The 18,974-nt window shown below is 45.6% G+C and overlaps 1 protein-coding gene across 8 annotated transcripts in view; it reads left to right on the forward strand.

Moving 5' to 3' along the window:
• The window catches only part of Styxl1 (serine/threonine/tyrosine interacting like 1), a 46,684-nt gene that overhangs the window by 7,276 nt on the left and 20,434 nt on the right, over nt 1–18,974 (forward strand). For 3 of the 8 annotated variants that reach the window (XM_019206744.2, XM_033764874.1, XM_033764879.1), the window contains exons 2-6: nt 436–534; nt 3,692–3,795; nt 8,730–8,791; nt 12,226–12,388; nt 16,473–16,618. In XM_019206744.2, coding sequence (XP_019062289.1) covers nt 488–534; nt 3,692–3,795; nt 8,730–8,791; nt 12,226–12,388; nt 16,473–16,618 — 522 coding nt within the window. In that variant the 5' untranslated portion in view covers nt 436–487. Of the gene's footprint in view, nt 1–435; nt 535–3,691; nt 3,796–8,729; nt 8,792–12,225; nt 12,389–15,728; nt 15,876–16,472; nt 16,619–18,974 lie in introns of those variants that run through there. The other 5 variants (XM_033764877.1, XM_033764878.1, XM_033764876.1 and 2 more) reach the window with 4 other exon arrangements.

Here is an 18,974-nt window from a genome sequence, read left to right on the forward strand (position 1 = left end):
TTTTTTTTTTTTTTTTGGCTAGTTCACTGAGAAAATGAGATTTGATATTTTTTCCAGTAACACCAGTGAAACTCACAGTGGCAGAGACTACACACAAAATTTTATATGATAACATTAAGGAAGCAAATGCTTTTTTGTTGTTAAAATTCACATGAGAAAGACTTGTGAAAGTGGAAAAAATGAGTGGTTCATCAAAATTGAAAAAAATTTGGATTGGTTAATTGTGAAATATGGAAAAATCAATGGAGTTAAACTTGCTAATGGAAACCAATGAGGTAAACAATTTTGGCAAAAGGGCACCCATATTAGTTTTACATTTTGTGTAAAAATATAGCACCATAATCTTAAGGCCAAAATAGGGAAGCTTAGAACATTTAAATTTCTCAGGTTTTGGAGGAATGGTACTAACTAGTGCTTACTTTTCACCCCACCAAGGCTGGCAGTGCCCCTGAGCTCAGCTCACAGGGGTGCACCCTCTCTCAGAATCATGCTGTTAGGTTTGGGAACTGCCCCGTCCTTCCGCTTGGACCACAGGTAAGGGAAGTTGTTGCTTGACCAGAGAGTGCCCCCTCTGAGGAGAGGGGCCTGAAGGGAGCGATCCCTGGCCCTGGATTACCTGGATGCTCCGAGATAACCCCTTGGCTACTCTTTGAGGAAATGGAGTCGGGGAGAAAAGAGGAAGCGAAGGATGAACTTGAGCCTTAGGCCAGATGGGTTAGGAGCTAGCTTGTAGGTTGGCTCAGGGAGGATGGGCTATATCTTGCCTTTATTCATCACACCCAAAGTGGCCTGGGCACAGGGCTTTTAGAAGCAGAAGACCTGGGGCCTGACAGGGTGGAAGGGAAGAAAGAAGTCTTTCCTAGGAACCCACACATGGAAAACCAGGACTATGTGGCCCCACTGGTGAAGGTAATAATGGCAGCTAACATTGTATTCTGAGTGTTTTATTGAACACTACTTTGCTGCAATAAGTCTTGGGCACTAGGTGAGGATAACAGCAGTGGACAGGACATGTAGAGCCTGCTCTTAGAAACCATACTTCCTTGTGGGAGGAGGCTGACCTCAAGGAGACTGTGAGTTCAGAAGTCTGCAAGTGACAACAAAGACACTTGTTTAAAAAGATCACCCTGGCTGTTGTGTGAAGATTACAGTATAGAGAGAAAGCAGGAGGCTAGAAGTCCCGCTGGACAGTAATGCAGCTTTAGGAGCAAGAGAGTAGCATCTTGGACTAGGATGGAAGCTCAGGAGGGAAGACTTGGGTGGACTTGGAATCCATTGAGGAAGCAGAGCTTGTAGATAGGATGGAAGAGGGTGAGGGGAAGAGGAATCTGGTGATTGGGCTGCAGCAGGTGGTGGACAGCCAACGATGCTGTTTGTTGAGACCAAGAAGGGTAAAAAATGAACAGGCACTGGTGGTGTGGACATTGAAAGTTCTGGTTTTGCCATGTTATATTTGAGATGCCTGTGAGGCACTCAAGTAGATCTGCAGTGGGAAAGTCTACATGGGATAAAACATGCAAGTTGTTGGGATGTAAGTGGTATCCAAGGGCTGGGTAAAGCACAGAGACACTGGGTCTTAGAGTGGTGGTTTTCAACTGGAGACACTTTTGCCCCCTTTCTTGTAGGGGGCCCTTCACAATGTCTGGGATACTTTCTGTTTTAGCTAAGGGAGGTTGCTACTGGCCTGTACTGCTTGGAGGCCTGGGATGTTGGTAAACATGTTGCAATCCTCTGGCCAGCCCCCTAGTAACAAGTTATCTGATTCCAAATGTTGGTGGCACTGGGGTTAAGACACCTGGTCCTAGAGTGAGAAAAGAAGACCGGAGAGCAACTTGACTGGGAGGAGGGAAGCTAGAATGATGTGGAGTCCTGGGAAATGAGTGTGTTTGGAGCAGGGAGAGTGTTCAACCTCATTCCGTTGCTGGAAGAAGCTGAGTCATTTGAACACAGAGAGGGTGACTAATGGTTTAGGTGAGAAGGGACCCTTTTGCTGACCTTAAGGAGACCAGTTTATGGTCTACTGGGGTCAGAAGCTCAGGGGTAGAAGTTTACTTCAGTAGGTAACTCTTGCTGATCATTTCCTCCCTGCTCAGAATTCTTTCCTGGGAAACTTCATTAGCCCCCATGCAGCAGGCAGGTATTTTATGCTCATTTTATAGAAGGGCCAATACTATTATTGCTCCAGGTTTCCAGAGGTGGAAACTGAGGTATAGTGAGGTTAATTATTCCTCAGTCAGGAAGCTGGCACTAACTGGCAGAGCCAGGATTGAGACCTAAGAATTCGACACTACTGAAAGTTAGGGAGTGGAGCCAGTGAACAGACATGTTTGAGAAACCTTGTTAAAAGGGACCAGAGATGTCATGGGGACAAGAGGATGCTTGTGTACCAACAGGAAAGGTCCACGTGGAGGCTGAGATGGATGTTGGGAGGTGGGGGAGCTGAGAACCAAGGTCTTGAGGAGGCTGACCTTTCCTAGAGCACCATGCTGGTTGCTCTGCAGACTGGAGCAAGATTACCCCAGACTCAGCTTCTCTCCCACCTGCCCACTGCTGGCCTCCAGAGGCTCTGCTCTACACTCTGTTGCCTCCCTCTGAAAGATGCAGGTCTAACCCTTCTAGAAATTGCCAAGGAATCTACATCCCTGGAGCAGCTCAGCTCTGCCCTCAGGAACCAGAGCCCACCCCTGAACACATGGATGACTCCCTGTCTGACTTTGTCACAATCCTTAGCTCAGCCTCTGAGGTTCCTCCATATCATGGCTCACCACTCTGAGCTGCTGCCCAACCAGGCTCCTTTAACTGAGGGGATGGGGTCACTTCTGCTCCCAAGAAAATGTTCTTTTCTTCACCCCTTCTCCCTGCTCCCTCTCGCCCAGCCTGCTTTCTGTCCAGGTGGCAGTCACGTTGCTCTTCATCCCCTCCAAAAGACTCCCTACCCCACTTTGAGCACATTTAATCCAGTCATTCTCGTCACTTTGTAAAAACAGTCTGGAAGTCCTCTTTTTTCTTCTTCTTCTTGGTACCAGGGATCAAACTCAGGACCTTGCACTTGTGAGACAGGCATGGTGCCACTGAGCTAAATCCCTGGCTCTGGAAGTTCTCTTTTGTGAATATCTTTAGTTGTGCTGTTGTGACTGCCTTGATGTCCTGAATTGATTTGAAATGTTTTCCTTTCATGGTCATTTTGACTTTGCAGAAGAGCCAGAAGTCACACAGTGCTAGACCTCGTGAACAGGGTGGATAAGGACACACAGTAATGTTTTTACAAGCCTGCTTTTCTGTTGGACGGCACTTGCAGCAGCATGCATCATATTTTTAATCACACCTCATGAAGACACAAAAGAGAGCTTCCAGAACTGCTTCAGAAAGTGGCAATGACATTGGGGTAAATGTGTTCAAAGCAAAGTGGAACATATTAAGGGGGCTTAACGGCAGTGTGTCTTTTACAATAATACATTCAAAATGGTTTAATGTTCACTGTATTTTTCAGTCATTCTGTGTGGCTCCATATATTGTATTCAGTGTTTTATTCTACTCTGTACACATTTCGCTATGAAAGTTTGAAGGCTTCTTGATTATTAAGTTTGAATCTGTGCTATGAAGTGTTTGATTCAGTATTTTATTTCGTGGTCATTCGTCTTACCTAGAAAGAGGCATGTTAAACTTGTGCATTGTTCATTCTTCCCACTAGGATGGCTGATTTGGTTTTTTGTGAACCAACAGAGCTTTACAACATCTTAAATCAGGTCACAAAACTATCCAGATTAACTGAACCCAACTATCTCTGTTTATTTGGTAAGTACAAAAGTAAGCACGCAAACAGCATTATTTTTGACAGATTAACAAATTGTAGAAAGCTGCTATGTTCGTTGGCTCAGATGCTACTTTTTATTGTTATAGTATACAACTTGGAAATCATCCTAGATTAGCTCCAGAAGTTCTTAAAGACTGGTCTAGTCCTCTTGTTACTGTTTTAATTAACTATTTTAAACATCATGTGCGGTAATATAATGGGCACCCTTGTACATCTACTCAGATTTGGCATAAAATATTACAAACACAGATATACCCCTCTTTTGTACCTCATTATGATTGCATTTTTCTCTCCCTATAGATAATTGCTTCAGTATTTTCACATTTTTGCTACATATGCAGGTATCCCCCCAAAATAAGTGGTTTAAACATTTATACAAATGGTACTATTAAGTCCATTCATTTTACAGCTTTGTTTGTTTGTAGTACTTGGAATTGAAACCAGGGCCTTTGCTGTGAGCTACATACTCAGACCTTTTTATTTCTTATTTTAAGACGGTCTCTCTAATTGCAAAGTTGTCTAGGCTGGGTTCAAACCTGTGATCCTGCTGCTTCAGCCTCCCACAGTGCATGTCTGAGATTACAGGTTGTACCGCTGTGCTTGCCTTTTTATTTTTTGTCAAAAAACATATTTTTTTAGTTTTCCCATGTCTGTATGTGTTATCTACTTAACTTATTTTAACTGTTAATTGGGATTTGTATCTGTTCCCAATTGATTGCAACATGTTGCTTGCATTGTGTTGTATTATAAACAATGATGCAGTGAACAACTCTGCAAATCTTGCCTTATTCCTATGTGCAAAAGTTTCTTCAATATATATACCTACAAATGAGATTGCAAGGTGACAAATTCAACTTTACTAACTTGTCATCAAATTAGCCTGCAAAGGGATTGTGTCACTTTATACTCCCATCCAAAAAAAAAAAAAAAATCAAACAAAAAACCTAGCTTTGCCAGCCTTTAATATTTGTTTTAATCTGATGCATATAAAATTATGTGATGGTGCTTTAATTTTCATTTCCACAGTTAATAGTATTGAGCATCTTTGTATGTTTATTGATCATCTTGGTTTCCTATTTTGTGAAGAACCTATTTGTATTTCTCTGTTTTTCTATTGGGTCATTTCTCTTTTTTGGGGGTAGTACTGGGGATTGAACCCAGGAACTTCATACTGAGCCACATCCTCAGGCTCTTGATTTTTTATTTTGAGACAGGGTTTCACTAAGTCATTAAGTTTACCCAGGCTGGGTTCAAACTTGTGGTCCTCCTGACTCAGCCTCCCAAAGTGCTGGGATTATAGGCAAGTGCCACATGTCCAAGCCTCTCTTTTTTTATTATTTATTTATTTATTTTTGGTACTGGGGATAGAACTCAGGACCTTCTGCTTTCAAGGCAGGTTGTGGCACCACTCAGCTAAATCCCTGGCCCACTCTCTTTTTTTTAAAAGGCTGAGTGATACTCATATGCTTATCTATATCTCTCTGTATCTTGTGTTTTCTTTATCCATTTATCTGTCAATGGACATCTAGGTTGTGTTCATATGTTGGCTCTTGTGAATAATATAACAGTGAACATGGAAATGCAGATATCTCATTGAGATACTGATTTGCTTACCTTTGCCTGTGTACTCAGAAGTGGGATTGCTGGGTCATATTGTGGTGCTAGTTCTAATTTTGTGGGGAAATTTCTGTATTGCTTTTCATAATGGCTGTATTATGGAAGGAATTGGTAAATGACATGTACAGAGATGTAGAATGGAAGTAAAATAATAAAAAGTTTATTTTGTCAGCAAAAGGCTGATCGCACAAAAGCAGTGCCCGTGACCGACCCTGACTGGGTTGCAGCTTCTACTTTTATAGGTTTCACAGCTCTGATCTCATTCAGGTGGTTACATTTCATTGCCTTTGTTCACATTGCCCATGTACAAATTACAGTAACAAGACAGTTAACTTTAACCCAGATGTAACAATACCTTGTAGTTAGGGAGTTTACCTTAAGATTTATCTATTCTAGTGCACAGGAGCGGGGTGGTCAAGGTCAGGGATGGATCCAGATGTCCCATTTCATGGTCAGTGCCTCCGATGTCTGTTAATTTTGAACTAAACAAAGCAGATTGCTTTAAGAGACAGCAGAAGTTATTTTATATTTTCCTAACTTTTTGTAGGATTTTAGATTATTTACCAAAGTTTGCTCTATCAGCTGTACCTATTTACATTCCCCCAACAACATATAAGGGTTCTAGTTTCTCTACATCCTTACCAACACTTATCTTTTGATTGAAAATAATCTAATAGGTGTGAGTGATAATGTTATTTTGCTTTTGATTTTTCATTTCCCTGGTTAGTGATGTTGAGCAACTTCTTGTTTTGGTGATTTGTATATCTTGTTTCGGAAAATATCTATTTGTGTCCTTAGCCTGTTTGTTAATTTGTATAACTTGGGGTTTTTGCTATATATAGATATAGATATATATTTTTTGGGGGGGTATCAGGGATCGAACACTTGCAAGGCAGGCCACCGAAATGCTGAGCTAAATCCCCGGCCCAAGTTCCTTATATATTTTGAATACATGTAGCCTTATCAGACATGTTGTCTGCAAATATTTTCTCCCATTCTGTGGATTGTCTTTTCACTCTTTGATTATTTCCAGTGCAAAAGCTTTTTAGTTTAATGCAGTCCCCTTTGTCAATTTTGTTGTTGTTTGTGTTTTTGGTGTCACTTTCAAAAAATAATTATTGCTCAGACCAATATTAAGAGCTTTCCCTCTATATTTCCTTTTAGTGGCTTTACAGTTTCAGGTCTTACATTGAAGCCTTTTTTTTCTTTCAAAGTCTTAAATCCATTTTGAATTATAGGCACGAACCCCACACCCAGCTCAATTTCTCTAATTTTTTCAATAAAGAAAAAAACGTTCTACTCCAGCTTTTAGTTTGGAACTGCTATTGCACTACAAGTTATCTTCTCCATAGTCAGCGTTCATGTCACCTGGGTTCTACTGGGGTTTGTTTTATATCCCCAGTCCCTTCTCATTTTCTTGGCAGAAGCTTTACATTTTAACAAAGTTCATCTTATGGATTATTTCTTTTATGGTTTGGAGCCTTTTCTGTGTTGTATCTAAAAAGTCATTGTTAGAACCTCATCTAGATTTTCTCCTAGGTTATCTTATAGGACATTTATTTATTTATTTATTCATTTATTCATTCATTCATTCCCCAGTACTGAAGTTGGAGCCCAGAGCCTTTCTTTGCACTGAGCTACATCCCTACTTTTTTTTTTTTTTTTTTTTTTTTTAATTCTGAGACATCATCTCACTAAGTTGCTGACAAGCTTGTGATACTCCTGTCTTGTAAGGGTTGGGGGAAATGGACATCTCTGGAAACTCCTGCAGTAGGTCCCAGCCTCCTGTGAGGCACCACATCACCAGCTAAAGGTTAAAGAACAGACAGAGCGAGACTTATAGTGAAGCTGAGTCTAAGCTCCTGGCCAATGCTGCTGATGGCAGCAAAGACAAGGCTCCCAAGCACATCCAGTATTTATTGAATACAATCATGAGAAGGAATAGGGAGCTAGGGAGCTTTGAAGGCATCTAGCGATGCTGAACACCTGGCATGATGGCGCCAGGCAAGGCTGTTAGGGAGTCGGCACTGCTTATCTTGCTAGGATAGAAGAAACTGGTACTGGGACCAGGTGCAATTAGCAAGCAACCCACAAGGTCAGTGAGAAGCTATAATTCAGGGGAAAGGGTTTTAACTGCGGTCACGTTGACCTCAGCTGCACGTAATTCAGCAGGGCCCTGGCACTTCACAGACCAGGATTTAGGCCTCGGTGACAGCCATTAGCAAAGGAGCAGTGCTAGCCCAGCTCTCCTAGCTGACATGCCCGTTTGAGTCACACAGGGCTTTGGTCTGACTCCTGATATAAAACAGTATAGCTGAGTTAGGGAAGGCAGGAAGCACGTGCCACTCATAGCCCTCTAGTACTGGGCAGGGATGTTTGCTATACTGCCTCAGCCCTCCAGAGTTCTGGCATTTGAGTTCTGGAATTGAGGTCTATGATCCCTTTTAAGTTAATTTTTGTGAAGGGTGTCAGATCTGTATCTTTTGCCTGTGGATGTCCAGTTGTTCTAGCAGCGTTTCTTCTTTTGCCAGCACCATTGTCTTGATTAATGTAGCCTTGTGAGTGCTGAGGTTAGGTAGTGTTAGTACTACATGTTTGTTTTCCTGAGTTGGCTGTTTTGGGTCTCTGGACTCTCCATACCCACGTGGTTCTTAATTTTTGTTTGTGAGTTCATCTTTTCATAGGAGCTTTGAAGGTGTCCCTACAGAAAGGTTTTGTGACTTATCCTAAGCCCTCAAAATTTCAGTGGAACAAGTTTTTGTGCATAAAACAGGCCTGGTTTCAGTTTCTTGTGGAAAGTTTTTTTTAACCCCTTACCTCACCCTTTTCCCACAAATAAGGGAGAGATCTCGAAGATTTAAAAATTTTTGCATTACGCTAAGTTCCTGTTCCGTGTTCCTCCCAACTGTAAGGAAAGCCAACACCAGCACTGTGAGGATGTCAGCTCATGCTTTCTAGAGTCTGAGTTGGGATCTAAAATTCACTGGGCACCTAGCTCAGTTTGCCTTTGCAGTAATATCCCCTGCATCCCCCTTTTTTAGACTTCAGAAAACTCTTACTTCTAACTCAAAACCACAGTCTCGCTGCCCCTTAATGGGGTGTGTGGTTGCAAGTATGATGGGCAGGGTGTTTAGGAGCAAGCAGCTCACAGTGAGGAGACTACAGACTTCAGCATTCAAACTGACCACAGCTGTCACCTCTGGCCAAGCAAATGTATTGTGACAGGAGAGTTCTCTGAGTCATTTGGTCATGTGTTCCTTTTTAAATCCAATTCTGAACGAAGCCCTTTCCTTTCCAGATGTCCGCTCCAAGTGGGAGTATGATGAGAGCCACGTGATCACCGCTCTTCGCGTGAAGAAGGTACGCAGGGAGTCAGAGTCCCAGAATCTGGGGCAAGAGGGTAGGAAGGAGTGGGAGGTGTCATGCTCCGGCCTGAGGTGGCCCTTCCTGGGACACTGGGCAGCAGGGATTGCACTGTTGTCTGTAATTCCACCATGGTGTCCTCCACACCCTTCACACTTCCTGCCCAGCAAACACTGATATCATTCCGTGCTGTACCAGGCCTGGGGGTATCTCAGGGTACAAGGTGTCCTTAGTCCAGTGTCCCCACCCTCATGGAACTTCTGTTCTCCTCTGTGAGCAGACTCCAAACCATGGAGGTATTTAATAGACTTAAACATGGAAGCCCCTCCTTTTCTTCCCTTCCTTCCCTCCTGTTTTCCTGTCTTCATTCCGGCAGTGGACAGCGCCCTGTGTCCAGGTGCCATCTGCCTTCTGTGGTCAGGCCCCTTTCTCTGTAGGGCATCCGCCCCTCATGTGGTTGCAGCGGCAGCCTCTGCAGTCCTGGGCATAGTCTGCCCTTGGCTTTGAGCATCTTGCTTACTTCTCCCATTTCTTCTTTGTCCCTTTGCTTCAGCTTTATTTTCTTCTTGTGCTGTCTGAAGATATCTGCTGCTCTTTCTCTCCTGTCAGGATAGTTTCTTAGCGGAGATTCCAGGCAAGTTCACAACTTCAACTATCCTCATGTAATTAGGGGTCCTGTCAAGTTTGCTTCTAAAATCTGGTCTTGAAAATTCCCTCGTCCTCCCTTTTCCCGTACCCCTGAGCTGTGTGCACTCTACCTCTGGCCCTTTTTCTGCATGTAATTCAGCAGGGACCCTGGGCCCTGGCTTAAGTATTTTTCCAGAATAAACTTACTGCCTAATGCCCTGTTCCTCATCTCAATCTGTCATTTTCTGCTTTAAGTCTCCTTGGAATTTCAATTCTCTGGCTCTGTACTTGAGTTCTTAACCCTCATTTCAGGCCTTTCTCTGATTCTGAGCCCTCCTTGAAGCCTAGGCCTCAGTTCTCAGCTCAGCTCTGTGTGCCTTAGGTTCTGGCAGCACCCCAAGGTCTGGGAAGCAGGCAGTCTCTCTGCCTCTGTCCCTCAGAACCTCTCATCCAGGCCGATCTCTTTCCTTTCCCTCCCTTACTTTCCAGTTAGCAGATTGAGGCCTTCAGGGACCCTCACAACTTAGGGTTCACAGCCCCCCTCTCTGGCTCCAGCTCTGACACATTTTTGCTGTCACCCAGCACCTGAATGATCCTACCTTACTGGTTTTCCTTTCACTTATTTCCTCCACATTGTAACTTTTTGGTGGGGAGGGTTTGAGACAGGATCTCACTATGTAGCTCATGCTGGCCTTGAATTCATGGCAATCCTCCTGCCTCAGCCTCCTGAGGGCTGGCATTACAAATGTGCACCATCACGCCCAGCCTTATTTTAACATTTTTTGGAGTTGGAACACATTTTAAATTAATTTGTACTTTTTAAAAAAAGCAGTACTGGAGGGCTGGGGATTTAGCTCAGTGGTTCTGGTGACTGCCTTGCAAGTGTAAGGACTTGAGTTCGATCCCCAGTACCAAAGGGGGGGAAAAAAAAGAGCAGTGCTGGAGATTGAATTCAGAGTCTTTGTACTGAGTGACGTGACATCTCCAGCCTTTTATTTTTAATTTTTAAAGAAATTTTGAGATAGAGTCTCACTAAGTCTCTAAGCAGCCCAGGCTGGGTTTGAACTTGTGATCCACCTGTCTCAGCCTCCCAGAGTGCTGGGATTACAGGCATGGGGTTTGATGTGTTAGTGTTTTTTCCCCGCAAAGTGGGTATGACAGATAACTGTTGTTTTCCTGGCCACAGCCCTCCTTTCTTGAGGGGAACTTTTCATCTCTCTGCTTAATCTGTGGAATTCTGGTGGTGGTCCCTAAAATAATAGCCAGATCTCTGGCTTGAGATGGAAACTGAGTCAATCAGCATTGGAACTAGAGAAGGGCGTGTCTTTCCAACCAGGCAGTGGAATTTATACATTAACCTTTACCATAGATATGTACATGTAGATGTAGAGCTTGGTATTATGTGTGGATTCAGGTGTCCACAGAGGGTGTCTCAGAACATAGTCCTGAGGTATGTATTGAAATATGCCAGTAAGTCCCTCCATGTGTGGGTGGCCCTGGCTCCTGCCCTGGGTAAATTGGTGGCATGTATTACATCCATGTTGTCTGCAATCTGGTCTCAGTGGCTGCTATTTTGGGCCACAGAGACTCTGTTCTGAGCACAGCAACCCATTTGCTTTTCCAGTCACTGTATGGCAAGGGCTCAGCCAGTCCTTGACATGTGGTAAGTGCTCAGTATGTATCTGTTGGCTACAGTAAGTGGCCAGAAGCCACTCCTCTTGCCTGGCGCACTTCACAGTGCTTGTCCACCTGGTGCCTTTCTGCATGGTCTGAGTTGCCTCCTACTCCGTGTCACCCTTCTGCTCCTGCGGGCCGATTTAGGCATTTCTTGTTGGTTTGAGGCCTCTTTGTCAGCTAGACCAGGTTGCCAGGAACAGCATCAGCTCAGGCTTCCCTTAGTCATGGATTATGGGGAGCACTGTGAGCAAGTGGGGATTCTCAGATGTCCAGCCAGGGTCCTCAGTTTCCAAAACATCTGTTAAAATCCTGAGTAGTTCAAGTACCAGGAGGTCACATCCTTTCCCTAGGTGACCTCATCCCCTTCCTCAAGTGACCCCATCACCTAAGCAACTCTTTTTCTTGCCCTGTGATCCACATTTTTGTGATTTAGCCACTCCCTGACTACCTTTCACTAACTCCTGTCTACCTCACGGTCTGTTTACCATTCATTCATTTAACCATCTTCATGCCTGCCATGCACTAGACACTGTCTAGAAGCTCAGGATGTGTTGGTGACTGATACAGACTCAAGCCTCTGCTCTTGCAGGGCTTATATTAAATTCTGCAGTCCTCTCCTGACATCTGTTTGCTCACGACTTCTGCTTACTCATCCCTGCTGCTTACTACTCTCTAATGAGGAATTGAGATTTGTTCCCTCTCAAGAAACAGGATATCATGATTTAGCTGGGCATAGTTACTTTGACACCAGGGCACCCAAGAGGTTGTGGGCCCATTGATAGGGCAGCTTCTCTTTGGTCAGGCACCTACCTCTGTGCCAGCCCCATTCAGCCCTGTCCCTGTCCTGGCCACTCTTGATGTTTTCAGCCTATATGTTGACAGGGGAAGGAGCAGTCCTTGCCCCAAATACTTTGTGTGTGTGTGTGTGTGTGTGTGTATGTGTGTGTGTGTGCGTGTGTGCGTGTGTGTTTGGTACCAGGGATTGAACTCAGGTGCTTGCGCTTGCAAGGCAGATGGCAGAACCACTGAGCTAAATCCCCAGCCCCCAAATACCTTCTGATGCAGTGTGCTGGGAATGCCTGCTCCAGCACACCGCCTGGCAGCATGCCTCTGTGTGCTTCCCTTAGAAGGGCGGTGAGTACCTCATCCCGGAATCTGTGGACCTGGAGTGTGTGAAATACTGTGTGGTCTATGATAACAACACTAGCTTCATGGAGATGTTTGTAAAAGATGCCGTGTCCGAGGAGGAGGAGGAGGATGAAGAGGACAACACTAATGAGCGTGGCAAAGGTGAGTTTTTATGGCTGCAGCAAGAATGACAGGTAACAGTCACCAAATGCTGTTAGCTGGGCGAGGAGCTGTGACGCCAGGTGCTTTACCTCCTCACAGGACACTGGGTTAGCCTGGCCCTGGCTGAGACAGGAGACTCTTGGGTCAGAGACAAAGGACTGCATCACTCACCGCAGTGGAAGGAGCCAGAATGCCATTAGTTTCCTGTACTGGGTCCTCAAGCCCCAGTCTCACAGAGTAACATGGAAAGGGCCAGGTGATGCCCACAGTGGGTGGCATTACAGGGAAAGGACCTTGAGCCTAGAAGCCCCAAGGTGAGGGAGGATGTTCTGTCATCCAAGCCTGTCAGCACAGATCTCCTGAAGAGATGGGGAGGAACTAAAGCAGCCGGGGCTGTCTTCACAGGACATGCAGAAGCGTGAAAGGCCAAGAGAACTGTGCCCTAACAGGTGCTGTCACCCCCATTTTGTAGATGGAGACACCGGCACCCAGGGAGGTACAGTTCCTCACCCTAGATCCCACTCTTGGTGACTTAGTTATCCATTGCTGTGTAACAAATTATCCAGAACTCTGCAACTGAAAACAAATATTCATTATCTTACTGTTTTCATCTTCTGAATTCAAGGGGCCATGCAGGTGGGAGGTACAGGGTTTTTCTCAAAATCAAAATTTCAGCCCCAGGCAGCTGCTATCATTGAAGATTTGGACCCGGATGACCCCAATCCAAAATGACTCACTGCCGTGGCTACACCCAGGAGCCCCTGGTTTCATTCTGCTGGTTGCTGGAGGCCTCAGCTTCCTACCACAAGGACTTCCCCCGTATGATTGCTTGAAGGGCCCCCAACATGGCAGATGGTTTCCTTGAGAGTAAGTGGTCTGAGACAGTGGGGTCTTTGTGACCTGGTCTCAGGACTTAATGTTCATTCACCACTGCCATAGTTCAGTCATTAGAAGTAGGTCACAAAATCCAGCCCACCCTCAAGGGGAAGACAGACAGCCTGAACTTTTAAGGGAAAGCATTTAGAAGAACTCGTGGATCAAAGCCCAGGCAGCATTGTGGGGTCCAATCTCCCATGGCTGGGACAGTAACACTGGAGAGGAACCCAGCTTGGGGTTGAGGCTGTAGAATGTGGCCAGACCTAAGGTGTTCCACTAAAATTCTGAGGCTCTGCTGTTCTTTTCAGCCCCTAGATTGGGAGTGACCACCTCTTGCCACTGGGTGGTGCTAAGTCTGCCATTGATGAAGCCAGTCTTGGGATTTCCATCCCAGGAGCTCCTTGGCCAGGAAATGTCCTCTTGGGCTCTGGTTTACAGTCCTAGGATTACAGGCCCGACCCTGAAACCAAGGGGAATGGTGGTGAATAAAGATAGCCCCTTTCTGTTCTCTCACTGACTGCTCAGTAGGAAACCACAGCTACACATACCACACAAGGTAACTTTCCTCATTTACAATGACCTCTTTCAGGTAAATGCAGTATTTTGGGTACAAGACCATTTCCCTGTTTCTTTCACCACCTTCCTCCTAACAATGAAACAGAAAGCCATTGTGAAACACCTGCTTCCTCTGTCCCAAGGAGAACTACCCAAAGAGCGGTCCTTCTCACACCCTAGGAGCAGTTGTGAGGTTACAAGCTGTTATGTGTGCATGAGTCCTTTCCTGCCTGCCTTCCTGGATGTGGGCTGCTGTCCTTGATATAACCAGGGCTGAAGTGCCCATGGCTGGTAGAGGTCATGAATGGTCCATTGCACCTGGTGTTTGTCCTCCTGGGCTGCTGGTGCCCTGGGTCCTGCTGCATCTCCCCATTATTCAACCACCACCTCCTTTGCCTGGAGGCTGCAGAGTTCCCAGGGGAAAATGGGTCACTGGCTGGTTTCAGGAGCCTTTGCCCTGGAGGTTTTTTCAGCCTCTGTCTTTTCCCCTTCTTTCTTCCCTCCCTTTTTTCCTTCATCCATCCCTCCCTCCCCTTCTTCCTTCTTTCCTTTTCTTCCAATCTTTTCTCTTTTTCTCCCTTCCTTCTATCCCTTCTTCCTTCTTCTCTGAGGATTGAATCTAGGGGCACTTTACCACTGATGTACATTCCTCAGACCTTTTTTTTTTTTTTGGAGACAGTTTCTCACTAACTTTCCCAGGTAGAATTTGAAATTGCAACTTCTTGCCTCAGCCTTGCAGAGTGCTGGAATAATAGGCATTCATCACTACACCTTGCTTAGCTGGTGTTTCTTTTTTTTTTTTTTTTGCGGGGGGGGAGCCCTGCTCTTGAATTCTGGGACTTTCTCTCCAAGCTATATTCTCTTCTTTTATTAGAGAGATTTCTCTTAATGTTGCGTCATCCTCTCTTGCCGAATGGTGGGTTCTAGGCCCTCAAGCCAGGTTCCTGACCTAGGAAAGGACCTTTGGGGACTTCCTGTTTCAGTGGAAACTTCATGACCATTGCTAGCTAAAGAATCCAAAGAATTTAATTTAAAGCCCCCTCCCCCAAGCAGGGAGCCCCTGGTTCTGAGTGGTGTCCCCTCCTCTTAATGCAGTAAGTACCCCAGTTCATAGTGGAAAACACATGCTGAGAACTGAAAATCCATGGAGCAAAAAGGAATGGATTTAATTTTAACTGTGTTACCTCCTTCTGTGGGAAAACCTCTGCTTGTCCATAGTGAATGGTTCATGTGGCTGAAGTACATCCTGAGTCTGCTTGGCAGGGTAGCCTGGGCCCTGCAGGGTTCCTGATGGCCACTTGGAAGCTGTCCTTCCTCCTGCCTCCAGCAGGCTTGAGGCGGCCGTGGGAAGGGAGTGGTGGTGTGACCCGGAACTCCTTCCCACTTCCCCTGGGCCCTTGGACCCAAGTTTCTGCTTAAGAGGGACATGGCAGGTGCTGGTTACCCATTGCTGGACTCTGAGATGTCTGAGGCAGGCCCTGGGCTGGGCTTTGGCTCCTGTCTTGATGCCGGCAGCTTCTCTCCTAGCCTGGTCCACACCTCCACTCTCCAGACTTCCCAGAACCTGCAGGGAGCTGCCCAGTCTCCTGAACAAAGTGCCGTGTGGAAGTCAGGTCTTTCTACACAGCACTGGCTCCTCCAGCAGCTGCTATCCCAATATTTCTCTTTCTGGGTCAGATCTTGGATCACAGCGTCTTGACTTAGCCTCCATGATGCCTGTTTAGCATGTGGTCTGATGGTCATTCTGCAGATCTGTGGTGTTGTTCATGGTTAAATTGCTTTCACACCATAATGGGCTACTGCTTCATACCCTCTGGGATGGTCATAATAAAGATAACTGGTCTTGTCACAATGAGAGGAATTGGAACCTCATGTACTACCACCCAGAATGTAAACCAGAGAAGCCACTGCAGAAAACAGTTTAGTGTTTCCTCAAAGGTTTAAGATGCACACTCAAAAGAAATGAAAACGCATACACACAAAAACTTGTGCCATATTCATAGCAGCACTATTCAGAATACCCTGAAGTGGAAACAACATAAATGTCCATCAGCAGGTTGGGTTAAACAGAGAAGCAAAGCTGCAAGGGGGAATATTATTTAGCCATAAACAGGAGTGAGGCATTGATACAACCTGAGACAGAGATAGACACCAAGGAGATTATGGTGCCTGATAGAAGACAGACACCAAATGTCGCATATTAGTTCTGTTTATATGAAATGTCCAGAATAGGCAAGTCCATAGTGAAATTAGGTGGTTGCCTAGAGCTTGGAATACCTAAAGCTGGGAGTTTAGGACAATGGAGAAGTGCCTGCTAACTGGAATGGGGTTTCTTTTGAGGATAATGAAAATGTTCTAAAACTGACTCTCATGATGGTTATGCAACTCAGTGAATACACGAAAAAACCCTGAATTGTATACTTTATTATTATTATTTTTTGAATTGTACACTTTAAATGGGTGTTTGCTGTATAACCATATATCCAAAAAGTCTACTTGGTGATTTTTAAAAATTCGGTTGTACCATTTTTCTCTTTTTACCTTACTTCAGCTTCCTAAATAATTGGTTTTCAGAGGAAGTGGCTGTCTACATACCAGAGCTAGAAAAGTGCCAAGCACACAGGTCATTTACATCTTTGGTCTCCATCCTTAGATCTGGTATCTGGAGCAGCTGTGGAATATGGCAGAATCCTCACCCAGCTCACCCACCACCCTGTGTATATCCTGAGAGGGGGCTATGAACGCTTCTCGGGCCTGTATCACTTCTTCCGGACCCAGAAGATCATCTGGATGCCCCAGGTGATCAAGGCTGAGTACCACCTGGCTCAGTTGGGAAGCGTGGCTGGGAACAGAGAGGTTGGGAGGGCAGAGGAGATAGAGCATGTGGAGGAAATGGAGGGAGCCAGGCAGCTAGGGGCTGGCCAGGGGGTTCAGTTTGTGGTGATGAATTCACGGCTGTCAGTTGTGGCAAAGGTGTCCGAGGAGGAGTGTAGACGGGGCTCTACCCTAAGTCAGATGGGCAGGCCTCGTGGTTCATACCCTCTGGGATGGCAGAGGAATTGGAACCTCACGTACTACCACTCTAGGCTGTGTGGTTCTTCAAACCCTAGCTGGGTGCATGGAATCCAGAAAAGGATGAGATAAGAGTTCTTGCCCATGGAGCTCTTGGTCTATAGGGAAGAAAGTGGTTATAACAAGGGACATGCCAGGTGAGGCATTTTTGAGGAATCCCAGGCTGCCTACTGGTTTGCGGCAGGGATGTGTCTGGAGGATGGGGCGTGTGTGTGTCTGTGTGTGCACGCACACACACACGTGTGTTTGTACTGTATAGACGAGTCCGAAGTACGATGGGATTTAAGCACAAAGTTTTTATTTTTCTGGCATTTTCCTTGGGCTGCTCTTTGGTTCCTGCTCCAAGCTACATCTTGGGCAGATCCCATATTTCCTGGAAAATTTCAGTTACAAAAACTTTCAGTCCAAGTCATTGTATGATGATTGACTAGAGTGAAATATGTATGGGTGCAATTATGTCTAGAATTTCCTTCAAAATAATCAAGCGTGGGTTAGGGAGTCAGAATGATATAGATGAAATAAAATTGGCCATGAATTTATAATGTTCAAAGCTGGGTAATGGAAGTATTTATTGTATTAGTCTTTCTACTTTTGTATGCTTTTGTAAATAAAGGGGGAAAAAAAAACCAATTACAGTAAAAGCCAGAGCAGGCTGGGATTTAGCTCAGTGGTTCTACTGCCTGTCTTGCAAGCACAGGGACCCGAGTTTAATCCCTGGTACAAAAAAAAAAAAAAAAGCCAGAGCAGTTTAACATATCTGTGTCAAATCTCATCTCTTCCCATCTTCCAGAGGTGGGCAGTCTTCATTTTGCTGGGATCCTCGGTGTGAGGAGGGGTGTGGGATTGCTTCAGATGTCCAATAGGAAGGATGTCACTCTGACCCGTCTTGGAGCAACTGAGAAGTCAGGGGACCTGGGCTAGTTCCTGTCTTGTGTGGATGCTATTCTCACTCTGGCCCAGTCATCTGTTCAAGTTGCTGTTCATGGCCTCTACAGCTGGGTTTGCTGGGGTCCTACTTGGCCTCACCCCAACCCCTTCTGTTGCTGAGGATCTCTTGGAGTGAGCCAGCCAGACTCTCCCACCCACTTGCAGGAGTTCCCACATTCTCCCCATCACTGGGAAGCCCCGACCCCACTCCCCCATCCATATTCCCTCTGCTCCATCCTGGATGGTTGGCAGGGGATGTGCTGGTGGGAAAGGGGCCCAGAGGCCTCCCAAGCCCCTCCTCGTCCTCTGGCTCTTCTCTCCAGCTGGCCTGTGTGATAAGATAGGACCTTGTGTCTGAGGTCACCTGTTCCCAAATCCAGAGTGCATATGCCAAACTCTCTGAGGACTTCCCCTTACTTCCACTAAGAAAGCAGCACTTTGGACTTCAGTTCGGCAGTGTCCAGCCAGCCTCCCTGTCCCACCAGGGCTTTGCCTTATTCCTGGAGGACCCCTCTCACCATCTGTTAGCTTTGCGGGCTGTGGTGGGATTGATTGCTCTCTGTAAACATCCGTAAACTGCTGATAAGTCATCACCCCCACACACTTAGTTTAAAGCTTCAGTGAGGTGTGATTGATGTCAGATGAACTGCATGTACTTACAGTGCTGTGTGGTCAGTTCTGATGTATGTGCACATGTTTCCTTGTCCCTTGACCCCAGTCCCATATGATATGGGAAGGAGAGGGCTTGTGGCTGGTAAACAGTCTGAGGACTGGGTGGGCAAGTTGTAGCCCTTTCTGCTTGTATCTGTCTTGAGAACAGAGTGCTTAGCACTTGTCTCTCCCTGACAGGGACCTTTGCTGTCAATCCAGGGGCCAGGTTTTACTCTTCCTTTGGGACGTGGCATTGACCAGACCTGAGGATGTGGGAAAGGGCAGAGACTGGAGTAAGGCCCTGGCTCTGCTGTAGGTGACAGGCAGGCAGTGGTATGGTTCACTGGGATGGGGAATCCTGGAGTGAGGAGGCACTTTTGGGAGAAGACAATCTCAGTGTGGACATGTTTGCTGGGATTCCTTTTTGTTTCTATTGTATCACCTGTCATAGTCAAAGTAGGTGCTTTGAGAAGACACCATGTCTCTATCCATGTCATACCCTCTT

This window comes from Fukomys damarensis, unplaced genomic scaffold (assembly GCF_012274545.1).
Source record: "Fukomys damarensis isolate Sample0158 unplaced genomic scaffold, DMR_v1.0_HiC HiC_scaffold_17, whole genome shotgun sequence".
Classification (NCBI taxonomy): Eukaryota; Metazoa; Chordata; class Mammalia; order Rodentia; family Bathyergidae; genus Fukomys; species Fukomys damarensis.